Genomic DNA, 12,129 nt, shown 5'->3' with positions numbered 1-12,129 from the left:
CTCCCTCTGCTATATTGTGGAAGAGTTTGAGAAAGATAGGTGTTAGCTCTTCTCTAAATGTTTGATGGAATTCTCCTGTGAAGCCATCTGGTCCTGGACTTTAGTTTCTTGGAAGATTTTTAATCACAGTTTCAATTTCAGTGCTTGTGATTGGTCTGTTTATATTTTCTATTTCTTCCTAGTTCAGTCTCGGAAGGTCGTGCTTTTCTATTAATTTGTCCATTTCTTCCAGGTTGTCCATTTTATTGGCATATAGTTGCTTGTAGTAATCTCTCTTGATCCTTTGTATTTCTGCAGTGTCACTTGTTACTTCCCCTTTTTCCTTTCTAATTCTATTCATTTGAGTCTTCTCCCCTTTTTTCTTGTTGAGTCTGGCTAATGGTTTATCAAGTTTGTATATCTTCTCAAAGAACCAGCTTTTAGTTTTATTGATCTTTGCTATCGTTTCCTTCATTTCTTTTTCATTTATTTCTGATCTGATCTTTATGATTTCTTTCTTCTGCTACCTTTTGGGGTTTTTTTGTTCTTCTTTCTCTAATTGCTTTAGGTTTAAGGTTAGGTTGTTCATTTGAGATGTTTCTTGTTTCTTGAGGTAGGATTGTATTGCTATAAACTTCCCTTTTAGAACTACTTTTGCTGCATCCCATAGGTTTTGGGTCATTGTGTTTTCATTGTCATTTGTTTCTGCATATTTTTTTATTTCCTCTGTGATTTCTTCAGTGATCTCTTCGTTATTTACTAGTGTGTTGTTTAGCCTCCATGTGTTTGTATTTTTTACAGATTTTTTCCTGTAATTGATATCTAGTCTCATAGCATTGTGGTCAGAAAAGATACTTGATATGATTTCAATATTCTTAAATTTACCAAATCTGATTTGTGACCCAAGGTATGAGCTATCCTGGAGAATGTTCCATGAGCACTTGAGAAGAAAGTCTGATCTGTTGTTTTTGGATGGAATGTCCTATAAATATCAATTAAGTCCATCTTGTTTAATGTATCATTTAAAGCTTGTGTTTCCTTATTTTCATTTTGGGTCATCTGTCCATTGGTGAGAGTGGGGTGATAAAGTCCTCTACTATGATTGTGTTACTGTCAATTTCCCCTTTATGGCTGTTAGCATTTGCCTTATGTTTTGAGGTGCTCCTATTTTGGGTGAATAACTATTTACAATTGTTATATCTTCTTCTTGGATTGATCCCTTGATTATTATATAGTGTTCTTTGTCTCTTGTAATAGTCTTTATTTTAAAGTCTATTTTGTCTGATATGAGAATTGCTACTCTAGCTTTCTTCTGATTTCCATTTGCATGGAATATCTTCTTCCATCCCCTCACTTTCAGTCTGTATATGTCCCTAGGTCTGAAGTGGGTCTCTTTTAGACAGCATATATACGGGTCTTGTTTTTGTTTCCATTCAGCCAATCTTTGTCTTTAGGTTGCAGCATTTAATCCATTTACATTTAAGATAGTTATCGATATGTATGTGCCTATTACCGTTTTCTTAATTGTTTTGGGTTTGTTATTGTAAGTCTCTTCCTTCTGTTGTGTTTCCTGCCTAGAGAAGTTCCTTTAGCATTTGTTGGAGAGCTGGTTTGGTGGTGCTAAATTCTCTTAGTTTTTGCTTCTCTGTAAAGGTGTTAATTTCTCTGTCAAATCCAAATGAGATCCTTGCTGTTTAGAGTAATCTTTTTGTAGGTTTTTCCCTTTCATCACTTTAAATATGTCCTGCCACCACTCCCTTATGTCTTGCAGAATCTCTGCTGAAAGATCAGCTGTTAACCTTATGGGGATTCCCTTCTATGTTATTTGTTGTTTTTCCCATGCTACTTTTAATATCTTTTCTTTATATTTAATTTTTGATAGTTTGATTAATATGTGTCTTGGCATGTTTCTCTTTGGATTTATACTGTATGGGACTGTCTGCACTTCCTGGAATTGATTGACTATTTCCTTTCCCATATTAGGAAAGTTTTCAACTATAATCTCTTCAAATATTTTCTCAGTCCCTTTGTCTCTTCTTCATCTTGGACCCCTATAATTTGAATGTTGGTGCATTTAATGTTGTCCCAGAAGTATCTGAGACTGTCCTCAATTCTTTTCATTCTTTTTTTTTATTCTGCTCTGCGGTAGTTATTTCCACTGTTTAATCTTCCAGGTCACTTATCCTTTCCTCTGCCTCACTTATTCTGCTATGCATTCCTTCTAGAGAATTTTTAATTCCATTTATTGTGTTGTTCATCATGGTTTGTTTGCTCTTTAGTTCTCCTAGTTCCTTGTTAAACGTTTCTTCTATTTTCTCCATTCTATTTCCAAGATTTTGGATCACCTTTACTGTCATTACTCTGAATTCTTTTTCTGGTAAACTGCCTATTTCCTCTTCATTTCTTTGGTCTGGTGGATTTTTACCTTGCTCCTTCATCTGCTGTGTGTTTCTCTGTCTTCTCATTTTGCTTAACTTACTGTGTTTGGGGTCTCCTTTTTGCAGCCTGCATGTTCGTAGTTCCCGTTATTTTTGGTGTCTGTCCCCAGTGGCTAAGGTTGGTTCAGTGGGTTGTATAGGCTTCCTGGTGGAGGGGACTGGTGCCTGTGTTAAGGTGGCTGAAGTTGTATCTTGTCTTTCTGGTGGGCTTGACCATGTCCAGTGGTGTGTTTTGGGGTGTCTGCAAACTTATTATGATTTTTGGCAGCCTCTGTGCTGATGGGTGGGTTTGTGTTCCTGTCTTGCTAGTTGTTTGGCATGGGGTGTCCAGTAGTGTAGCTTACTGGTCGTTGAGTGGAGCTGGGTCTTACCATTGAGATGGAGATCTCTGGCAGAGCTTTCGCCGTTTGATATTACATGGGGCTTGGAGGTCTCTGGTGACCCTGTGTCCTGCACTCGGCTCTCCCACCTCAGAGGTTCAGGCCTGACACCTGGGCAGAGCACCAAGACCCTGTCAGCCACATGGCTCCGAATAAAAAAGAAAGCAAGAAAGAATGAAAAATAAATAAATAAAATAATGTTATTAAAATAGAAAAAAGAATTAAAAATAAAAATTTAGTTAAAAAAAGAAAGAAAGAAGAGAGCAACCAAACCCTAAAACAAATCCTCCAATGCTAACAAGCGCTAAAAATTATACTAAAAAAAAAAAAGACAGAACGCTAGGACAAATGGCAAAAGCAAAGCTATACAGACAAAATCACACAAAGCAGCATACAGATACACACTCACAAAAAGAGAAAAATCAAATAAATAAATATATATATATATATATATGTATACATAAAAAGTAAAAAAAAGGAAGGGTGCAACCAAATCAATAAACCAATATACCAATGATAATAAACTCTAAATACTAAACTAAGATAAATATAGGACCAGAAGCAAATTACATGCAGAAAGGAAATCCCAAGTCTACAGTTGCTCCCAAAGTCTAATGCCTCAGTTTTGGGACGATTCGCTGTCTATTCAGGTATTCCACAGATGCAGGGTATATCAGGCTGATTGTGGAGATTTAATCCACTGCTCCTGAGGCTGCTGGGAGAAATTACCCTTTCTCTTCTTTGTTCACACAGCTCCTCGGGTTCAGCTTTGGATCTGGCCCTGCCTCTGCGTGTAAGTCACCTGAGGTGTCTTTTGGGAAGTCTGAGGTCTTCTGCCAGTGTTCATTAGGTGTTCTGTATGAGTTGTTCCACATATAGATGTAGTTGTGATGTATTTGTAGGGAGGAAGGTGATCTCCACGTCTTACTCCTCTGCCATCTTGAAGGCGCCCCCTGGGCTCCAAAGGATCATCTCTGAGCCTCTGAAAAGCCTCAAAGCCACTTCTGAGATGTCTGTGATGTTTCTGCCAGGGGGCTGGTAGCATTTAGGGCCCTCCATTGAGGACCCAACTTGGAAAGAAAGTCACTGACCCTGGTTTAGATTTCACTGTGTCTGTTTGCTGTCTTACATTCGGGGCCTTTCCTGACGTCTAATTTTCCTTCTTCTCTTTCTATGTCACGGTATAGCACATGGAACTATATTCAATATTATTGTAACAACCTATAATGGAAAAGTATCTCAGTCCTCCTGGCTGGAATATCAATCCATCCATGTGGTCAAATATTCATTCAGACGAGGGCCATGTCCGAGGGATGGTGGAGCAACAAGACAGGAACTGGAGTCTCCGGCAGCTCGGAACCCTTACTGATCTTAGAATGCTCACCTCCAGTCCTGGGCACAGTCTCCCCCTGCTTGTACCAGGCTTGGTCTTTGTGACCACTGGGATACTGCAAAAGGGATGTCAGGGTATAGAGGAAACTTCCATTTTAGTCTTGCGTTCTTTATCTCGGGCTATAATAGGGGCAGTGTGGGCATGCAGCCAATTCATAAATTTTAAATTGCACACTGTTTTGAGTAGTGTGATGAAATCTCGCATAGTCCTGCTCCCTCCCACCCAGAATGTGAAACATTCCTCTGTTCAGCATATGCTGCCTGTTAGTCACTTAGTAGCTGTCTGGGTTATCAAATCAACTGTCCCAGTATCTCAGTGCTTGTGTTCAATTAACCCTTATTTTACTTAATAATGGCCCCAAAGTGCAAGAGTAGTGATTCTGGCAATTCAGATATGCCAAAAGGAAGCTGTAAAGTGCTTCCTTTAAGTGAAAAGGTGAAAGTTCTTAACTTAATAAGGGAAGAAGAAAAATCATATGCTGACGTTGCTAAGATCTGTAGTAAGAACAAAAAGATCTATGGTAAGAACGAGTCTTCTGTCTGTGAAATTGTGAAGAAGGAAAAAGAAATTTGTGCTAGTTTTGCTATCGCATCTTGAACTGCAAAAGTTATGGACACAGTACGCAATAAGTGCTTAGTTAAGATGGAAATGGCATTAAATTTGTACAATAAGATATTTTGAGAGAGAGAGACCACTTTCACGTAACTTTTATTACAGTATATTGTTATAACTGTTCTATTGTATTATTAGTTATTGTTAATCTCTTACATATCTTTATCATAGGTACGTAGGTATAAGAAAAAACAGTATATGCAGGATTCGGTACTGTCCATGGTTTGGGGCATCCACTGGGGGTCTTGGAACTTATTCCCTGCAAATAAGTGGGGGACTGCTGTGTGACTCCAGAGCTGTGTGACCACTGAGCTTTGATTCCTTTTTTCACCTGCAAAATGAGCACTGTATTTTGTGATAATATAGTCATAATGCTTCTCTCTCAGGTTTGTTCTGAAGAGTAAGTAATAATTACATTTATATGTAAAATACTTAATACATACCAAGCATCTAATAAATGCTTACTACTCCTGCTGTTACTACTGCTAACAATAAAAATTATAGTGACAGAAAATACAAAGATGTTGAAGTGTGATGGTTTCTGTCAATTGTGACCAGCTGCAGAAATGCTCAGAGTCTCTATAGTCAGTTTTTCCTCAATTTCTATTTTATAGTTCCTTCAGTGATCCTTAAAGAGTGGTCTGCCTATAAAGGGAAGTCACCTCAAACCCCTGAGCTGGTGTCTGCACTGACATTTCGGGAATGGACTTGCCCAAACCTCAAGAAGCTCTGGCTAGGCAAAGCAGTTGAGGACAAGAACAGAAGGATGCGTGCCTTCCTGGCCTGTATGAAGTCAGACACACCCAGTATGCTCAATCCGGCTAACGTCCCGACCCATCTGCTGCTCATGTGCTGTGTACTCCGGTAAGCCATGTGACCAGGAAGTGGTCAGTTCATTTCTATTTTAGTTTTTTTGACATTTCCTTTAAGCACATGGTTTTTATGGTATTTTGAGGTGGGGAGGTTTTATGTTTACTTCAGACTTCAGAAACATTGGAAATCAATTGCTATGATAGTCTCCTCAGTTTATGATCTTCTGTCATCATCAGCCCATGCATAAACACTCTTTTATTTTTGGTTTTATATTTGGTTTTTGTCCCCTTCCGCCTTTCTTCCTGATTCAGTCCCCTTCTCTCTACCCATAGTTATCCATTCTTGGGTATTTGATGTGTGTCCCTCCAAGCCATCTTCCATATATTTATATATATGTATATATAAATATATATATATATCCATGTACAATGTACAATCTATAGTGATGTTTATATGTGTAGATTTTTTCCTTTTTTAACATAAAAGATACTGTGTTGTACATATCATTCTATTTCTTACTTTTTCACTCAGTGTTATTTTGTAGATCTTTCTGTATTCGTATATGGTTCGTTCCTGATGACTGCTGAATTATATTCCAACAATTACTTATATCATAGTACTTTATTTTTTGTTTGATAGTTGTTTCCAGTTCTGGGGTATTGCAAACAGTGCTACAGGGAATATCTTCATAGATGTCTCTGTATCTTTGTGTTCCTGTGTCAGTTTATCTGAAGTATGTATTCAGGAGTTGAAGTCCTGGATCCTGTAAATATGCATATAGATTTTTCACCAAATATGGCCAAATTGCTCTTGATTATATTTGTTCTAAATTTATAGTCCTATGAAGAATGCATAAGGGTTTCTATTTCTTCATATTATTGCCAGGGCTGATATCTTATCACTTCTTAATTTTTGCTAATCCAGTGGGTTTCAAGTAGTCTTTTATTTTAATTTGTATTTATTTGACTACAGATGAGGTTCTTCTTCTTTTTTATATACATTAGCCATTTGTTTTCACATTCTCTGAAGTGCCTATTTATTTATCTTGCAAATTTTCTTTTAGGTTACTTGTCTTTTTTCTTTCTGATTACAAAAGTTTCTTGTGAGATTGGGATTGACATACATACACTACTATGTATAAAATAGATAACTAATGAGAACCTGCTGTATAGCACAGGGAACTTTACTCAGTGCTCTGTGGTGACCTAAATGGGAAGGAAATCCAAAAAATAGGGAATATATGTATACATATAGCTGATTAACTTGGCTGTACAGCAGAAACTAACACAACATTGTAAAGCATCTATACCCCAATTAAAAAAAGAATACCCAAGAAGTGACAATGGTGATGGCAACTGGCTATCTTTATGCAAATGAAAATTTGGTTCAACTTTCTTTAGGGCAATTTAGCAATCTGTATATAAATGACAATTTAGCAAGACTGTATGTTAAACCTTAAATACATAATATACCCTAAAAAAATAGACATACAAATGAAGCAAATATCTTTTCTATATCTGTGTGTGTATGTGTCAAATATCTTTTCCAGTCAGCCACAATTTTTTAGAAATTTATGTACAATATCCTTTTTAGAACAAAAGTATTTCATTCTCACTGACCTTTCATTATTATGATTTCATACATACAGAAAAGTGGGACTTCCCTGGTGGTCCAGTGGTTAAGACTCCACACTTCCGCTGCAGGGGGCTTGGGTTCCATCCCTGGTCAGGGAGCTAAGATCCCGCATGCCACACCATGTGGCATGGCCAAAAAAAAAAAAACATACAGAAAAGTTGCAAGGATAGGATGGCAAACACTCATATGACCACCACTTAGATTCTGTAATTAACAGCTTTATACCATATAACCATATAAACACTCATATGACCACAACTTAGATTCTATAATTAACAGCTTTATACCATATAACCGTATAACTATCCCTCTCTCCATCTCTAGCCATCCGTTTATCCATCCTTTTTGATGCATTTCCAAGTAATTTGCAGATATCAGTACACTTTACCAACAAGTATTTAAGTTGATTTTGTCAAACCCATCAATCTGTACATTTATGGTGTGTGCCTTGGGGATCTTATTTAATAAATTCTTCCCTACCCCTGGGTCATAAAGATGTGTCTCCTTTTTCTGTAACTATAGTGTAACTGTTTACATTATAGTTTTATAATGTTGCCTTCCATGTTTTTAATATAGTAGGTATTTATTCTGTATATGCTGTATAAAAGGATCTAATTTTATTTTCTCTACATAATAAGCCAGTTTTCCCAACCCCATTTATTAAATGACCTGTTCTCTCCCCATTGATTTGTGTTACCACCATTACTAGGTACTAAGTTCCTGTATATACTTGAGTCCGTTCCTGGATTCTATTTTGTTCCATTGCCTACTTGCTCCCTTGCCAGTATCACGTTCTGTCAATTATTAAGGGTTTGTAATTTACCTTAATATCAGGTCAGGTAAATCTCCACTCTGCTTTTCTTGTTGCAGACTTGTACTAACTATTCCGGAACCACATAAATCTTTTATTTTTTAATATCTTTATTGGAGTATAATTGCTTTACAATGTTGTTAGTTTCTGCTGTACAACAAAGTGAATCAGCTATAAATATACATATATCCCCATATGCCCTCCCTCTTGCGTCTCCCTCCCACCTTCCCTATCCCACCCTTCTAGGTCGTCACAAAACATGGAGCTGAACTCCCTGTGCTATGCAGCAGCTTCCCACTAGCCATCCATTTTACATTTGGTAGTGTATATATGTCAATGCTACTCTCTAACTTCATCCCAGCTTCCCCGTCCCCCGCTGTGTCCTCAAGTCCGTTCTCTACATCTGCGTCTTTATTCCTGCCCTGCCACTAGGTTCATCAGTACCACTTTTTTACTTTCCATATATATGCGTTAGCATACAGTATTTGTTTTTCTCTTTCTGACTTACTTCACTCTGTATGACAGACTCTAGGTCCATCCAACTCACTACAAATAACTCAATTTCATTCCTTTCTCTGGCTGAGTAATATTCCATTGTATACATGTGCCACATCTTCTTTATCCATTCATCTGTCGATGGACACTTAGGTTGCTTCCGTGTCCTGGCTATCGTAAATAGTGCTGCAATGAACATTGTGGTACATGACTCTTTTTTTTTTATCACACCACCATCCCCACACCCCCACAGCTTTCCCCCCTTGGTGTCCATACATTTTTTCTCTACATCTGTGTCTCAACTTCTACCCTGCAAACCGGTTAATCTGTACGATTTTTCTAGGTTCCACATACATGCGTTAATATATGATATTTGACTCTTTTTGAATTATGGTTTTCTCAGAGTATATGCCCAGTAGTGGGATTGCTGGGTCATATGGTAGCTCTATTTTCAGTTTTTTAAGGAACCTCCATCTGTTTTCCATAGTGGCTGTATCAACTTGCATTCCCACCAACAGTGCGGGAGAGTTCCCTTTTCTCCACGCCCTCTCCAGCATTTATTCTTTCTAGATTTTTTGATGATGGCCATTGTGACTAGTGTGAGGTGATACCTCATTGTGGTTTTGATTTGCATTTCTCTAATGATTAGCGATGTTGAGCATGTTCTCTTGTGTTTGTTGGCAACCTGTATATCTTCTTTGGAGAAATATCTATTTAGGTTTTCTGCCCATTTTTGGATTTGGCTTTTCTTTGTTTTTGGTTTTTTTTTTTTTTTGATATTGAGCTGCATGAGCTGCTTGTATATTTGGGGGATTAATCCTTTGTCAGTTGCTTTGTTTGCAGATATTTTCTCCCATTCTGAGGGTTGTCTTTCCATCTTGTTTATGGTTTCCTTTGCTGTGCAAAAGCTTTTAAGTTTCACTAGGTCCCACTTCTTTATTTTTAATTTTATTTCCATTGCTCTAGGAGGTGGGTCAGAAAGGATCTTGCTTTGATTTATGTCATAGGTGTCCTGCCTATGATTTCCTCTAAGAGTTTGATAGTGTCTGGCCTTACATTTAGGTCTTCAATCCATTTTGAGTTTATTTTTGTGTATGGTGTTAGGGAGTTTTCTTTTTTTCATATTCATATTCTTTCCAGGAAGTGTTCAAATATCATTCTTTTACATGTAGCTGTCCATTTTCCCCAGTAGCACTTATTGAAGAGGCTGTCTTTTCCCCATTGTGTATTCTTGCCTCCTTTGTCAAAGATAAGGTGACCATATGTGAGTGGGTTTATCTGTGGGCTTTCTATCTTATTCCATTGATCTATATTTCTATTTCTGTGCCAGTACCATACTGTCTTGATTACAGTAGCTTTGTAGTATAGTCTAAAGTCAGGGAGCCTGATTCCTCTAGCTCCATTTTTCTTTCTCAAGATTGCTTTGGCTATTTGGGGTCTTTCTGTGCATTAATTTTGTATTCTGCTACTTTACAAAATTCATTGATTACCTCTGGTATTTTCCTGGTGGCATCTTTAGGATTTGCTGTGTATGGTATCATGTCATCTGCAAACAGTGACAGTTTTATTTCTTATTTTCCAATTTGGATTCTTTTTATTTGTTTTTCTTCTCTGATTGCCATGGCTGGGACTTCCAAAACTATGTTGAATAATATTGGCAAGAGTGGACACCCTTGTCTTTTTCCTGATATTAGAGGAAATGCTTTCAGTTTTTCACCATTGAGAATGATGTTGGCTGTGGGTTTGTCATAAATTGCTTTTATTATGTTGAGGCAGATTACCTCTATGACCACTTTCTGGAGAGTTTTCATCATAAATGTATGTTGAATTTTGTCAAAAGCTTTTTCTGCATCTATTGAGATGATCATATGATTTTTCTCCTTTAATTTGTTAATATGGAGTATCACATTAATTGATTTGCATATATTGAAGAATCCTTGCATTCCTGGGATAATCACCACTTGATCATGGTGTATGATCCTTTTAATGTGCTATTGGATTCTGTTTGCTAGTAGTTTGTTGACGATTTTTGCATGTATGTTCATCAGTGATATTGGCCTGTAATCTTTTTTGTGACATCTTTGTTTGGTTTTGGTATCTGTGATGGTGGCCTCGTAGAATGAGTTTGGGAGTGTTCCTCCCTCTGCTATATTTTGAAAGAGTTTGAGAAGGATAGGTGTTAGCTCTTCTCTAAATGTTTGATAGAATTTACCTGTTAAGCGATCTGGCCCTGGGCGTTTGTTTGTTGGAAGAATTTTTTTTCTTTTTTTAATACCTTACTAAACTTTTATGGGGATTTACTTTTTTTTAACATCTTTATTGGAGTATAATTGTTCTATAATGGTGTGTTAGTTTCTGATTTATAACAAAGTGAATCAGCTATACATATACATATATCCCCATATCTCCTCCCTCTTGCGTCTCCTTCTCACCCTCTCTATCCCACCTGTCTAGGTGGTCACAAAGCACCGAGCTGATCTCCCTGTGCTATGTAGCTGCTTGCTGGAAGACTTTTAATCACACTTTCAATTTCAGTGCTTGTGATTGGTCTGTTTATATTTTCTATTTCTTTCCGGTTCAATCTTGGAAGGTTGTACTTTTCTAAGAATTTGTCCATTTCTTCCAGGTTGTACATGTTATTGGCATTTAGTTCCTTGTAGTAGTCTCTTATGATCCTTTGTATTTCTGCAGTGTCAATTGTTACTTCTCCATTTTCATTGCTAATTCTGTTGATTTGAGTCTTCTCCCTTTTTTTCCTGATGAGTCTGGCTATTGGTTTATCAATTTTATTTATCTTCTGAAAGAACCAACTTTTAGTTTTATTGATGTTTGCTATTGTTTCCTTCCTTTCTTTTTCATTTTTTTCTGATCTGATCTTTATGATTTCTTTCCTTCTACTAACGTTAGGTTTTTTTGTTCTTCTTTCTGTAATTGCTTTAGTGTAAGGTTACGTTGTTTATTTGAGATTTTTCTTATTTATTGAGGTAGGCTTATATTGCTATAAACTTCCCTCTTAGAACTGCTTTTGCTGCATCCCATAGGTTTTGGATCATTGTGTTTTCATTGTCATTTGTCTCTAAGTATTTTTTGATTTCCTCTTTGATTTCTTCAGTGATCTCTTGGTTATTTAGTAGCATATTGTTTAGCCTCCATGTGTTTGTATTTTTTGCAGTTTTCTTCCTGTAATTGAAATCTAGTCACATAGCGTTGTGGTCGGAAAAGATACTTGATATGATTTCAATTTTTTTAAATTGATTTGTGACCCAAGATATGATCTATCGTGGAGAATGTTCCATGAGCACCTGAGAAGAAACTGTATTCTGTTGTTTTTGGATGGAATGTCCTATAAATATCAACTAAATCCATCTTGTTTAATGTAGAATTTAAAGATTGTGTTTCCTCATTTATTTTCATTTTGGATGATCTGTCCATTGGTGAAAGTGGGGTGTTAAAGTCCCCTACTATGATTGTGTTACTGTCGATTTCCCCTTTTATGGCTGTTAGCATTTGCCTTATGTATTGAGGTGCTCCTATGTTGGGTGCATAAATATTTACAATTGTTATATCTTCTTC

General features: G+C 36.9%; 1 protein-coding gene across 5 annotated transcripts in view; it reads left to right on the top strand.

Annotated features, from left to right (window-relative positions):
- FAM120C (family with sequence similarity 120 member C) overlaps positions 1 to 12,129 on the top strand; it is a 151,847-nt gene that overhangs the window by 71,989 nt on the left and 67,729 nt on the right. For all 5 annotated transcript variants that reach the window (XM_024126904.3, XM_028482304.2, XM_024126903.3 and 2 more), the window contains exon 10: positions 5,417 to 5,666. In XM_024126904.3, the coding sequence (XP_023982672.1) occupies positions 5,417 to 5,666 (250 nt within the window). The remainder of the gene's footprint in view (positions 1 to 5,416; positions 5,667 to 12,129) is intronic.

Source organism: Physeter macrocephalus, chromosome 21 (genome assembly GCF_002837175.3).
Source record: "Physeter macrocephalus isolate SW-GA chromosome 21, ASM283717v5, whole genome shotgun sequence".
NCBI classification, from domain to species: domain Eukaryota; kingdom Metazoa; phylum Chordata; class Mammalia; order Artiodactyla; family Physeteridae; genus Physeter; species Physeter macrocephalus.
The sequence above is the reverse complement of the archived record's forward strand: the minus strand, read 5'-3'. Positions and strand labels throughout refer to the sequence as shown.